Source organism: Cervus canadensis, chromosome 6 (assembly GCF_019320065.1).
Source record: "Cervus canadensis isolate Bull #8, Minnesota chromosome 6, ASM1932006v1, whole genome shotgun sequence".
Classification (NCBI taxonomy): domain Eukaryota; kingdom Metazoa; phylum Chordata; class Mammalia; order Artiodactyla; family Cervidae; genus Cervus; species Cervus canadensis.
Window position 1 is genome coordinate 82,726,425 of NC_057391.1, and position 13,104 is coordinate 82,739,528.

The window sequence follows — 13,104 nt, forward strand, 5'->3', positions numbered from 1 at the left end:
GCTCTGCATCAGTGGAGCTTGTTCAGTGAGGACAGGGCCGTGGGGCATCCAGAATCCAGGGAGGCCCACCGCCCGCTGCCCACTAGCCAGGCTGGTCTAAAGTCCAAGGAACTCAGCCCCCAGCCCCCAAGTTTATTTGTTTACAATGGATTTGGGGGTCTCCATTCTTGCACATACAGAAGCCCACTGCATCCTACTTGGGCTTTTTCTAGTTGGGAATTCTCTAAATATTTCATAAAACTTTGTGGCTCATATTTTAACAGTGGTAATGAAACTAAAGTCTTCCCAGGTGGCACGAGTGGTGAAGAATCCACCTGCCGATGCAGGAGACACAGAGATGCGGGTTCAATCCCTGGGTCAGGACAATCCCCTGGAGGAGGAAGTGGCAACCCACTGCAGTGTTCTTGCCTGGAAAATGCCACAGACAGAGGGCCTTGGTGGACTACAGTCCATGGGATCACAGAAGAGTCGAACACGCGTGAGCACAGGGAAACTAAAACTGCAGTGGAAACTCCCTCAACTGTCAACAAACCACCAGCTTTTTGTCTAGCTGGCCTTTCAAAGGCGTCCCCAGGTGGGCACAGACGGGCTCACACATCCTTAAGGTCATCCTCACACACCCTTATGCAGTCAACCCAGGAAGGTGGGAGTGAAGCACATTGTTCCTTCCAGGTAGCTTGGAGTCTAAAACCAGAGACCTTCTCTCTTACCCAAAGGGAACGTCCCCATGGGGTTTTCTGGAGTCAGAGTCTCCCACCACGGGCTGACCTTCCAGTTGGAGCTAGAACATACACGCATAGGATCAGACCCTCAAGCAGAGAGGACACCAGTCAGAATCGGATGTGGTCTGGGTTAGCAGGAAGATAAGGCAAAGGAAGAGGAGAAACACTGCTTCTTCCTCTTGCATCTTTTTTTTGCAGATACCGAGAGATTTTTCACCACTGGACAAAAGGAGCTGTACCTGGAGGCCTGCAAACTGGTGGGCGTAGTGCCCGTCTCCTACTTCATCCGGAACATGGAGGAGTCCTACGTGAACCTCAACCACCATGGGCTGGGCCCCAACGGAACCAAGGCTATTGCTATAGCCCTGGTGGTGAGCATGCTGCCAGTGGGGGCATGTGAAGCCTGGCAGAGGTGGGGGCTTGTCAGGGTGGTGGGCCCAAGAGTCAGAGAGCCCTACTGTGGGACCTGAGGTGCAACCTCTTTGCCCACCTTGCCCTAGGTTCTGCATGTTATTGTTTAGTTGCTTAGTCATGTCCAACTCATTTGTGACCCCATGGACTGCAGCCTGCCAGGCTCTTCTGTCTATGGGATTTCCAGCAAGAACACTGGAGTGGGTTGCCATTTCCTTTTCCAGTGCATGAAAGTGAAAAGTGAAAGGGAAGTCGCTCAGTCGTGTCCGACTCTTCGTGACCCCCTGGACTACAGCCTACCAGGCTCCTCCGTCCATGGGATTTTCCAGGCGAGAGTACTAGAGTGGGTGCCATTGCCTTCTCCTGTTTACTACTGAGCCACCTGGAATCCCAGACTCTGCATGACTATCAGCTATTTCCCCAATAGGCACAGATGCCCATTAGCTCCTCGAAAGGATGATACTAGAGACCCGGACCTTGAAAGTCTGTGTTCTTTCATATCCAGGAAGCAAAGGCACAAGGCTGTGGACACTGAAAAAGCAACTGATCTGGGCTAGGGCCCAAATGCTGGTGCAAAAACACAAGATGAAATATCAGCCGGGTCTCCATTCCAAAGCTCACCTTTGCGATAAATGAGTTCACTACTGAACCATTCCATTCCATGTCTGCCTTTTGCAATATTAGATGTAATTCTTCAAGATCACACTGCAGAGTGAATCCTGTTTTCCCACAAGAATAATGTTCTCGCTCAGCTTGGCATGAGTGAACAAGGACTTGACCTTGAACTTACTATATGGCGTTCCGTATTTATAATTGATGATATGCAAAACTGACTCCATCTCAGGAAAAAAGACAATGTAACAGGTGTATGTCAGCATAACGCTGTTTGTTCACTTAGGACAGTAAAGAAAAAGTTTGATTTTTTTTTTAAAGCACTCATTTTTGGATCTATAATGGCATTTGCACTTAGTGCTTGCTCATTAAGAAGTCACTGGACATGACCCTGGGGAGGAGGAGGGAAGGGAGGGAAGAGCAGAGAAAGAACAAAGCCATCCTGAAATTCATGGAGCGTTGAAAGACTGATTAATGAAGTGTTAGGAATGCACCATTACATCATGAGCTTCATGGGGGAAAAAAAGTGGAATATAATGAAATCCACTCAGGACTTAGGCCACTTGGCTCTCAGGAACAGCAGTTTCTATTTAGGGGGAGTTTTTCTCCTCTGATTCTCTGTATCGCCCATTTGACAATTAATCATTGTGGCATTCCCATGGACTGAACTTTTAATTATTACTGATATCTCCAGTACAGTTGAACTTCTGACAAGTCGTGCTCTCCCCTGGCTTAGATGAAGAGCACGCCAACAGCAGGGGTCATTTTCATACGTCTCGGGGTCTATCCCTCCTCCGCCCATCTCCATGCCCCTGCACTTAGTGGACTGTGGGCCCCCTGCAGAGGAGGGATGGTTTCTGATTATCCATTTCCTCAGCAGCTGGCAGAGAGGGTGACAAATAGATACTCACCCCTGTGAAATGAATGTGGATGGACTTGGCGGTCGGGCCCACCCACCACACCACGCACTGTGCTGGCCCCCAGGACGACTCTGAAAGTGGTCCTTCAGTCCCAGTTTCTGCCAAGTGATGCCTAGACTGGGAGGCCCCCTGAGCCAGCTCACTTGCCTTTGAGCCCAACTGAATTTTGCCACCACCACCCCTTCCCCGCAGAGAGCTGAGGCCAGAAGACACTTCCTGAAGGCCCCGGGGGACCTTCCTGCGTGGCTGTAATTCACCCTGTGACACTCTCCCTTGGCTTGGGATGAGAGCTCCTACCACATTCTACTTCTCCCACGGCTTTGTGCACTTCGAAAATGCTCAGGTCCAAAGATGAGTCTGTTCTCTCTGCCTTTCTGCACAGGGAACGAGGTGGGGACGGGAAGGACGGAAGTTCTGGTTAGAGCGAACCCCAGTCCCTTTGGCTGCAGTGCTAGTCATTTCCACTTGCCTTGTTCCCTGTGGGAATGCGGACTAGCTTGGATGTAGATATTTAAGAGTTAGGTTCTAATACGAACCAGTACCAACGGAGAAGGGCGTGGGGAAGAATTGGGAGACTGGATTGCAATGTATACACTGTTGACACCATGTATAACACAGGTACTAATGAGACCGCACTGTAGCACAGGGAACTCTGCTGAATGCTCTGTAGCGACTGAATGGAAAGGAACTCCAAAAGAGAGGGGGTAGAGCTGATTCACTTTGCTGTACCGCACGAGCTAACACAACATTGGAAAGCAGTTAGACGCCAATAAAAACTCCATGGCTGATTCATGTCAATGTATGACAAAACCCACTACAATGTTGTAAAGTAATTAGCCTCCAACTATTAAAAATAAATGAAAAAAAAAAAAACTAATTAGAAAAGGATTTAAGCTCCACTTCCCTCCAAACAGCCTGACTATCAGAGAGTCCAGAAAAGCCTTAAGCCTAAACTAGAAGAGAGGCCTCTGAGCAAGATGGCACAGGAGATGTATTAGGCTTAAATACCCTTCTTAAATGTATCAGGGAGGCCTGGCGTGCTACGGTCCATGGGGTCACAAAGAGTCAGACACGACTAAGTGACTGAACTGAACTGAAATGTACCACGTTCTCCTTAATCCTGGAGGAGGTCAGAGGCCTCTTTCCTCGAGGCTAAATGGTTAAAATCTGTTCCCCTCACCCTTGTGCCTTCCCCTTTGCAGGACTCTGGTGTCATGTCCCTCTTCTAAATCCCCCCTGGGAATCCCTTTTTGGGGAGGGAGGTGCCCAAAAGAAGCATGTCCTAGTAAAACTTCTCTGGTGGTTCAGTGGTGAAGAATCCACCTGTCAATGCAGGAGACATGGGTTCTATCCCTGGGTCGAGAAGATCCCCTGGAGTAGGGAAATGGCTACCCACTCCAGTACTCTTGCCTGGGAAATCCCATGGACAGAGGAGCCTGGCGGGCTGTGGTCCACCAGGGGTCTCAGAGTCGGACATGACTTAGTGACGAAGCAACAACAACAAAACAAAACTCAGTCCCCCTGCCTTATTCTCCTGTTGCTAGCTGCTGCTCCAGAACTGCTAGCCTGCACCTCCATACCCTCTGACCTGGCCGGGATGTTCAAGAGGGGTGACGGGTTCTGGGCAAAGGCAGGGAACTGACTCTGTCACCATCCATCTTTCTCTCTCTCCCCCTCCCCTCGTGGCGGCTGAAGTCCAACACGACTGTCCTCACGCTGGAGCTGGCGGACAACTGCATCATGCAGGAGGGCATCCTGAGCCTGGTGGAGATGCTGCAGGAAAACTACTACCTGCAGGAGATAGTACTGTGCCCTGCTCTGCCCGTTCCTGCCTCCACACTTAGGGTCTCAGAATCCACTCGAGACAAGCCGGAGACCCCTACCCGAGCCCTGCCTCCAGGCTTTCTGCTGTCAATCAGGGGACTCCTCCCCACTAAAAGTGACTTCTCAGAGGAGGTTCCACACCTAAGAGGCTGACCAGGGACTCTGCATTCCCCGTGGGCACAGGAAACCCTGAGAAACTACTTCCATCTGACCTCACAAGTCCCTAAATGGACAAACTTCTTTCGAGTTACCTTAACGTGAACTTTCTTAAAGAAAATAAAGTCATGAGATAGTTTCATAAAATACAATGTGTCCATAGATAGATGATGGTGATGGTTGGACACCAGCATGAATGTACTTCAGCCCACTGAGCTGAACCCTTCAAAATGGTTAGGATGGCAAATGTTGTGTTACGTCTATTTTACTACAATTTTAAAACTTGAAAAAAGAAGGGGAAAAAACAACCAAGATAATAAAAGACGAAGTTATATAAAGTCCCTCCCACTAGCCCCTCAGTCTAGCCCCACTAGCCCACTAGTCCCTCCCATGAATGGACTGTGTCCATTTATACCCCAACTGCTTCCGAGGACAGTAATTCATGCTTCAGGAACCAATGAAGGGAATTACAATCATTGCTTGCTCTTAATTTGTTTTTCAATTGTTTCATACTAAACCCTCCAAATAGTCGTCTTGGGTTTCCAAAAAAAAAAAAAAAAAGATGCAATGTGCTTATCTAAAATACCAGGGCAAAACTGGGGAGGTGGGGGGAGTCTTTGAGGTCAGCTTCAGAGAATTGAGACCAGCCTAGGGCCTCGCCATGAAACATCAGAAAAACCAGGGGTCCGGTCCTCCTCCTCCTCCTTTTAACCTCCCTAACCCTCCTAACCCTTCCGATCCTTTCACCTAACACCTGCTCTCTCTACCCAACCTTATGCCCTTAGGACAGGCCTCAAGGAAGCCCCCACCCCCATCATTTGTTAACCAGGGCCCTTTGGTGGGATTTTTACACACAGAAGTGTTCTCTTGCCTTTTAGAATGTTTCCGACAATGATCTCGGCTTGGAGGGGGCCAGAATCCTCTCCGAGTTCCTCCAGAATAACACCTCTTCGCTTTTCAGTCTTCAGCTTTCAGGTGAGCCTATGAAGGGCTTCCCAGGTGGTACCAGTGGTAAAGAATCTGCCTGCCAATACAGGAGACGCAAGAGACACAGGTTCAGTCCCAGAGTGGGAAAGGTCCCCTGGAGAAGGACATGGCAACCCCCTCCAGTATTCTTGCCTGGAGAGTTCCATGGACAGAGGAGCCTGGTGGGCTGCAGTCCCTGAGGTAGCAAAGAGTCAGACACCACTGAGCAACTTAGCACTCACACATGGTGCTTTCTTATATGAAAGTTTATATATTTACTCTTGTCAGGTTCATCAGTCTTTTCTTTTACGGTTTTAATTTTTGTAGTCTTGCTTAAAAACTGTTTCCTACTTCAGATTTTGAAGTATTTTCCTTTATTTTCTTCAAATATTTTTGTAATTTTTTTCCCCACATCTTCAATATATCTGGAATTTACTTTTGTTCATGGCATTAGGTAGAAATCATACGTGTTATTTTCACCTAGCTAAAATTCATAGCCAGGTGCCCAGCTTCATTAATTGAATAACTTATCCTTTACTGACTAACTTGAATGCCATTTTAACATATATTAAAGTGTGTGTTACTCAGTCGTGTTCAACTCTTTGCGATCCCATGGACTGTAGCCCACCAGGCTTCTCCAGGCCTGGAGTGGGCTGCCATTCCCTTCTCCAAGGGAGCTTCCCGACCCAGGGATCGGTCCTGGGTCTCCTGTGTTACGGGCGGATTCTTTACCGTCTGAGCCACCAGAGAAGTCCATCATATATTAAATTGCCATATAAATATAGATTCCTTTCTAGAGTCTCTATCCCATTTCATTTATCTATTTCTATGTCAACATTGTACCATTTTAGTATTTGTTTAAAATATTAAAATTATAATATGTTATAATTAGTTGAAATTTATGAAATACATCAAGTATGTAATATTCAATATATTAGTTTTATACTTATATTATATGCTTATATTAGATATCTTAATATGTTTTGAGCTTCCCCAGTGGCGCTGCAGTGCAAGAATCCACCTGCAATGCAAGAGACACAGGTTCTGATCCTGGGTTGAGAAAATACCCTGGAGAAGGAAATGGCAACCCACTTCAGTATTTCGACCTGGGAAATCCCATTGACAGAACCTGGCAGGCTGCAGTCCATGGGACTGCAAAAGAGTCATACATGACTTAGCAACTAAACAACAACAATAATGTGTTTGATATTTGAGTGGACAAAGTTTGACCTTTTTCAAAGTAATCTTGGTTATTCTTAGACAGTTTCTCCTCCAGGTGAATTTTAAAATCATTTTGTCAAGTTATATTAAAAAAAAACTTATTGGGATTTTGGTTGGAGTTATATTTAATATTCTAGGTTAATTCAGGAAAGAACTGACATATTCAAAATATTGAACAGCTTCGTTTAAGAACTTGGTTTCATCAGGTTTTTTTATGTTCTTCAATAAATTGTTATAGTTTTATTTCATTATTAGTCATGCATATTTCATATTAGCTTTATGTCTAGGTCTTTATCATTTCATTCTTATGAGAATAGAATGTTTTTTCTACCACTTTTTCTAATTACTTATTCCTGGTATGTATGAGAGCTATCAATTTTTGTACGTTGAGCCTACTGTCAATCATTTTATTGAATTATCTTACTAGTTCTGACATTTTGTTAATATTCTTGGATTATTTATGTAGGTGATCGTGTCTGCAAACAATGGAAGTTTTTGTCTCTTCTTTCCAATATTTATGGCTCCTGGAGAGTTTTTTGGTTGTATTGGCTAAGACCTCTAATATAACATTAATCCAGAAAGTTCTCCGCGAAAATACAAACTTCCCAACCCCATCCCAGGCTGCTAAATCAGAATCTTTAGGGGGAAAGGCTAAGAATATGTATTTTTCATCTATCTTCCAAACAATTTCTTACAGCTGATGCAGGACAGGTAACAAATAGTATAAATACAACAATATGAGTAACAGATTACATAAGTTTATACATTGACTAGATTGTCATCTCATTTCATTGCACTGGTGCCAGAAACAACCAAGAAAATATTTGTGTTTCAGTGGATTCATTCATTCATTCAGGATTAACTGAGCACTGCTATGTGCCAAGCACTTTTTGAGTGCTAGAGACATACGGTTTATTAAGCTTTCAAAGGAGAAATTTAGGGATAAGAATTTGTGTCATCTATCCCCCCCAAATCACCAGTGTTTTATCAATAGATTCCTTAGCAGGGCCAGGGCTAGGCTAAGACAGGGAAGGCACTCGCCTCAGCCACAGAACTTAAGGGTCAACAAAAAACTCAGTAACCAAGTAAATAACATCTTAAAGCAACATTTTTAAAAGCCAGAATTAATACAAAGATAAATCCATGGTGAAGAAAAATATCAACACTTTAAACCACAGGATCCCACAGGGACAGAATGGGTGAAGTACAGGGTCAGATCCTGCTTTTATTTAAACTTTGGTTCATCATAGATCTTTTTGCATTGATTTGCATTTTAAACTATTAAGATGTTACTCATCGCGATTACCGAGATTTTTGGCACCTCTTCAATTTTGCACGCACGGTAAGTGCTTCATTCATCTCTCCAGTCCCAACTCTGCTGCTTAGACTTGAATTAGCATTTTTAGAATATCAGAGTTTAGGCACAAGGCCAGGAGTTGATGCCATCAGTGGATTCACAGGGCATGGTGTACTAATTTCTGAAACTCCCTGCAGAGTCATGGCATAGAGAGAAGGGAAGGAGCATTAAAGAGATGGTAACGAGCTGCCTTTCTTCCCGTGTGTTCCTCTGTGGCCAAACACTGCTTTAAGCATTTGCCCAAACCCCACTCCCACCTAGGCTGCCACGTAACACGGAGCAGAGTTCCACGTGCTACACGGGACGTCCTTGCTGGACTTGCCGCCTTTTCCATGTTCAATTATTCCAAAGGCAAGAAACTGGCAGGACTAGGATATGGAGGGTTAGGGAGCCTTAGTCTGAAGAACGTTGCTAATGCCCCCTTTCCCTGCAGGAAATAACTTCAAGGAAGAATCTGCAGAACTGTTCTGTCAAGCCTTGTCGGTAAGAAGCCAGGGGTGCGGGTGCAGCCAGCCGCATGGGCGATGCCGCTGGGACGTGGGTGGCTCTGAGCGTCAGGAAGGAGTGAGGCCACTTGCCTGGTGTAGGGAGCTGCTGAGTGTTCAGACTCCAGTCCTATCAAAGCCTCAGCAAGTGGTAGGACTGTTTGGATGGTGCTAAATTCTCCTAGCAATCATCAACAGTTCTACAGGAAATGAACAAGAAATTGTCCTCCATCTAAGAACACTAGCCTACTTAATTTTCAGCATACGCAGGCCCCCATCACAGTGTTCTAAGTGAGGCATTTGCAGAGAAGACAGAGAAGACAAAAATCACCTTTTTCTGCACTGTTTCTTTTTCTAGAACAATTACAGAATTAAATCACTGGATCTCAGTCACAACCAATTCTGTGATAAGGCAGGCGAGTACCTGGGGCAGATGCTAGGTGAGTCCTGCTGCGAAGGGGAGGAGCCCGGAAAAGGGAGGGACGTTGGGTAGGATGGCTTGTCAGAGCTCATCTCCTGTTTTTTTATTGTTATTGAAAGTTCTGATTATAAAAAGTAATGTAAACGATGCCCCAAATTCATTTTGAACAGAGCAAACATCTGAATGTGGGAAGTAAAAAAACTTTAAAACGATTAGATTAGAGTAACATAGAAGTAACTTGTTTCTATGAGAAGTAATACAGAGATGACTTCAGGGAGGCTAAAGATTATTAAACAGTAATGGGCAGACACTGTAACAAAACAGTGGGCAGAAAGTGCAACAAAAACGATTCATACATTCGACAACAGTAAAGTTTAAACTTTCAGATGATAAAAGAAATTGTGGGGCAATGATAGAAGACAAGCACTAGTTAGGGAGTAGAAATGTAGAACATTTGTAAAATATAAAAGATTACTGTTCAGAATACTGATGAAACGTCCTCTAGCTCAATTAGTCAGTGATAAATACTCCCAGTAAAAAAAAAACAAAAACTGGCCAAAGCATATGGATAGTGACCAAAGAAAACCAAGTGTCCACAATCTTCAGTAATTAAAAACATACAAAAGAAAACCACAAACAGATCTCTTTTGTCATCTAGCAGAGCTGTGAAAATTTCCCGTCCAAGAATATCAATGGCGGCGAAAACGAACAAGAAATAGGGACACTCTCAAGTCTGCTAGATAAAGGCACTTTGGAGAACAGTGTGGCTACATTTAGTAATATATTGGAAATGTATATATTCTGTGACGCAGTTCACCTCTATAGGTGTCTCAGAGAAGGTCTCATGCATACAGAGAGAGCTGTCCGAGGAGGTTGGTTATAACGAAAGTGTTATAAAAGAGGAGGAAAAAAAACCTTAAATGTTCACTCCTGGGGAAATGAGTAGAACCAGAGAGGACTCCTAGCAGTGGGGACAGAGCGCTAATCTAGACGGGGAGGGGAGAGAAAACCGCCCAGGGAAGCTCCGTGACACCTGCATCCGAGGAGGACAGGAGGGGAGGAGGGAGACATGGTGTTCCAGACCCGGACAGGACCACACCGTGAGCCCAACAAGGAGGCTCGAGGAGGGAATGGATTCAGAATATGCTCTGGAAGTAAAGCCAAAAGGACTTGCTGATGTGAAGAGGGAGGGAAAGGGAGAGAGAAAGATAGATTCGTGATTCTTCTGTTTCAGTTCCTGGTGAGATGGAGGTGGTGTTTACTCAGTGGGGGAAACTCAGGGAGTCACAGTACGGAGGGGCAGGAGTTAGGAGTCAAGGTGTCTGCTTTTGGCCAGGAAGGGCTTTTGATGCCCATTTGATGCCGACAGGGAGATGTCAGGAAGGTGGCTTGCTGGGTCAGTTCAGAGCGTGGAGAACAGGTCAGGACTGGAAACATATTTGTGATGTATTTAAAGCCACGTGTCCAGATGAGGTTGTCCGGGCGAAGAGTACAGACAGAGTTGAGTAGGGGGCCATCCATCCTGTGGCCCCCAGGGTCACTCCAACATTTTAAGGGGTCACAGAGGAGGAGGAGCTGGAGAGGGAGTGATGAGTCAAATAGCAGGGAAAGTGAGGTACCAAGGAGCCATGTGGGGGGAAGTATTTTCAAGAAGGGGGAGGTGGGCAGCTGGGTGAAATGTTGTCTAGAGGTCAAATAAGAAGACAGAAAAGTGACCACAGGACTTGCCAGCATGGAAATAACTAGTGAGGGAGTATGCAAACCCAACTGGAGTGGGTTGAGCTAAAAATGAGATGCAAAGAAGTGGAAATGGCCATGTAAGCAACCCCAGGCGCTCCACTGAGACTCGGCTGGAACAGAAAGATGGGGGGCATAGAGTCCAGGAAGGTGTGCAAGGACAGGAAATGCTGATAGGAAGAAGAGAAATAGAACCTGATGATGAAGGAGGAGGAGGAGATAATCATAGGAGCGAAGTCCTTGAAAAGACAGGAGGCAATAGCATCTTTAACAAAGATGGAGGGATAGCCTGAGAGCAGTAGGGAGCCATCACTCACTGAAAAGGGGGGAGCCCAAGAGTGGGTGTGGGGGGCAGTGGGGCTGGGACAGCACTTTAGGAGCGTGGAGCTCTCTCACCCCACCGCTGCCGTTTCCTCAGCGAGGCAATGAGGCAAGATCTTCAGCTAGAGAGGAAGGAACGGAAGAGCAACGTGTAAATGAACTATTGGGCAGTTTGAGTCTCCCTTTGAAAACTAATTGTCAAACGTTTTAAAATTAAAATTTAAAACATAAATTTAAAATGAGACAGACAAACTTCTGTTTCAGTATCGTTGTCACCATACTATATATGCAGCTTTTAAAAATTTTTGTGTATTAAAGCTACCAAATATAAAATGATTACTATGTGACAAGCATCACGCTAGGCTCTTTACATCAATCTTTACAAAAAAAAAAAAACTTTGTAAAGGTTATCATTCCCATGTTATAGATAAGAAAACAGAAGTAAGGGAAGGATAAGTAAGCCAAAGAATCTGCCTCAATGTGGGAGAACCAGGTTTGAGCCCTGGGTCGGGAAGATCCCCTGGAGAAGGGAATGGCAACCCACTCCAGTATTCTTGCCTGGAGAATCCCATGGACAGAGGAGCCTGGCAGGCTACAGTCTGTGGGGTCGCAAAGAGTCAGACATGACTGAGAGAACCTCTGCCTTCTGTCTAAGGTCACATAGCTAGAAAGTGGTGAGAACAGAATTAAATTTTTAATTTTGTGGTCATTTAAGAGGGGCAGGAGTGCAAGGTATAACTTAAGTGGGGGACATGGCACAAAAGAGGAAAGAAGGGTAGGAAGAGATTGAGGGAGACAGGTAGGGAGAGAATGAAAGCAGGAGAAAAGTTTGTTCTCAATATAACAGAAGGTGGTGTGCACTTCCCTGAAAGTCTGTCCTGGTGGTTGACACAAGGGAAAGACATGATCAGTACAGAGCGCTCTGTCCATAAAAAATAAAACAAAAACACATTTTCCTGGGCCTGAAGGCAGTTCCTCCCACTCAGTGTCCTTCAAGAGCGCTTTAGTCTCCCTCCCCAATAGTGTCCTCAGCACATCCGCCCTCCCCAGATAAAAATGACAATGGTGATGTGTTTAGAATGCTTTCCCAGCCCTATGTAGCCTGTGATCAAAAGCATCTTTAAGTTTAAAAAAAAAATTGCAATTTCGGTGCAAACCCAACTTCCAGACAAGCCTGATGTCGCCCCACTTCCACCTGGCTGTATCCGTAAAGTTCTCCTGGATGGACATTCTGTGGCTTCCACTGCTCCCATCAGTCTCCATGTGATAGAACACACCTTGCCCACCAGAGTCTCCCTATGTAAACACAACCCCTGTTTCCCATGCTGTCTCCATCTATGTTAACGACTGTGTAATTTTCCACCAGGTGGACATTTGTGTTATGCTTTACCCCTCCCCGTGAGTCACAAACCTTGCTTTTGTAAGCGACGCCATGGTAAACATCTGCAAGCCTGTCACTCTTCTTACCTACTATGCTGTCTCCTTTGGAAGAGTCTCAGGGGTGATATTGCCGTGAGATGGAGTAAACAGATTTTGGTAGGAAAATGTCTGTGACCAGACAGTACAGAGTGCATCCTGTGTTTGCCACCTGCAACGTACAATTGCTGTGGCGTTGGGAGTCACCTTGTAATTTGGGGTTTAAATGGATAACTGACAAGTTATTGCCTCAGCGTTCTGCTTTGCATGAGGACTGAGCCATTCTTACCCCCAATTTCATGGATCTCAGGCCAACCTGGAGCCTGGGTTCTCTGGGAGGTGGGGAGGCTGAGATGACACCCTCCCCTCCCTCAGCCATCAATGTAGGGCTCCAGTCACTGGATCTGAGCTGGAACCACCTCTACATCCGGGGAATGGTGGCCTTATGCAATGGTCTCCGGGTAAGCCTGCGGGAGCGGAGCCAGGGTTGAGCCCGGGTGAGGATGACCAGGCCCTCCGTCCGCCATCTTGAACC

The 13,104-nt window shown here is 45.7% G+C and overlaps 2 protein-coding genes across 4 annotated transcripts in view; one reads left to right on the forward strand and one right to left on the reverse strand.

The window, feature by feature from the left end:
- The window catches only part of ANGEL1 (angel homolog 1), a 70,390-nt gene that overhangs the window by 43,766 nt on the left and 13,520 nt on the right, over positions 1–13,104 (reverse strand). For 2 of the 3 annotated variants that reach the window (XM_043472620.1, XM_043472616.1), the window contains exon 2: positions 5,517–5,669. The exons of the other annotated variant lie outside the window; for it this stretch is intronic. The gene's annotated coding sequence lies outside the window, so the exon portion shown is untranslated. The remainder of the gene's footprint in view (positions 1–5,516; positions 5,670–13,104) is intronic. 3 annotated transcript variants of the gene reach the window in all.
- LRRC74A (leucine rich repeat containing 74A) overlaps positions 1–13,104 on the forward strand; it is a 30,333-nt gene that overhangs the window by 3,690 nt on the left and 13,539 nt on the right. Inside the window, exons 3-8 of the mRNA XM_043473031.1 lie at positions 921–1,093; positions 4,361–4,468; positions 5,524–5,620; positions 8,623–8,672; positions 9,033–9,114; positions 12,945–13,030. Coding sequence (XP_043328966.1) covers positions 921–1,093; positions 4,361–4,468; positions 5,524–5,620; positions 8,623–8,672; positions 9,033–9,114; positions 12,945–13,030 — 596 coding nt within the window. The remainder of the gene's footprint in view (positions 1–920; positions 1,094–4,360; positions 4,469–5,523; positions 5,621–8,622; positions 8,673–9,032; positions 9,115–12,944; positions 13,031–13,104) is intronic.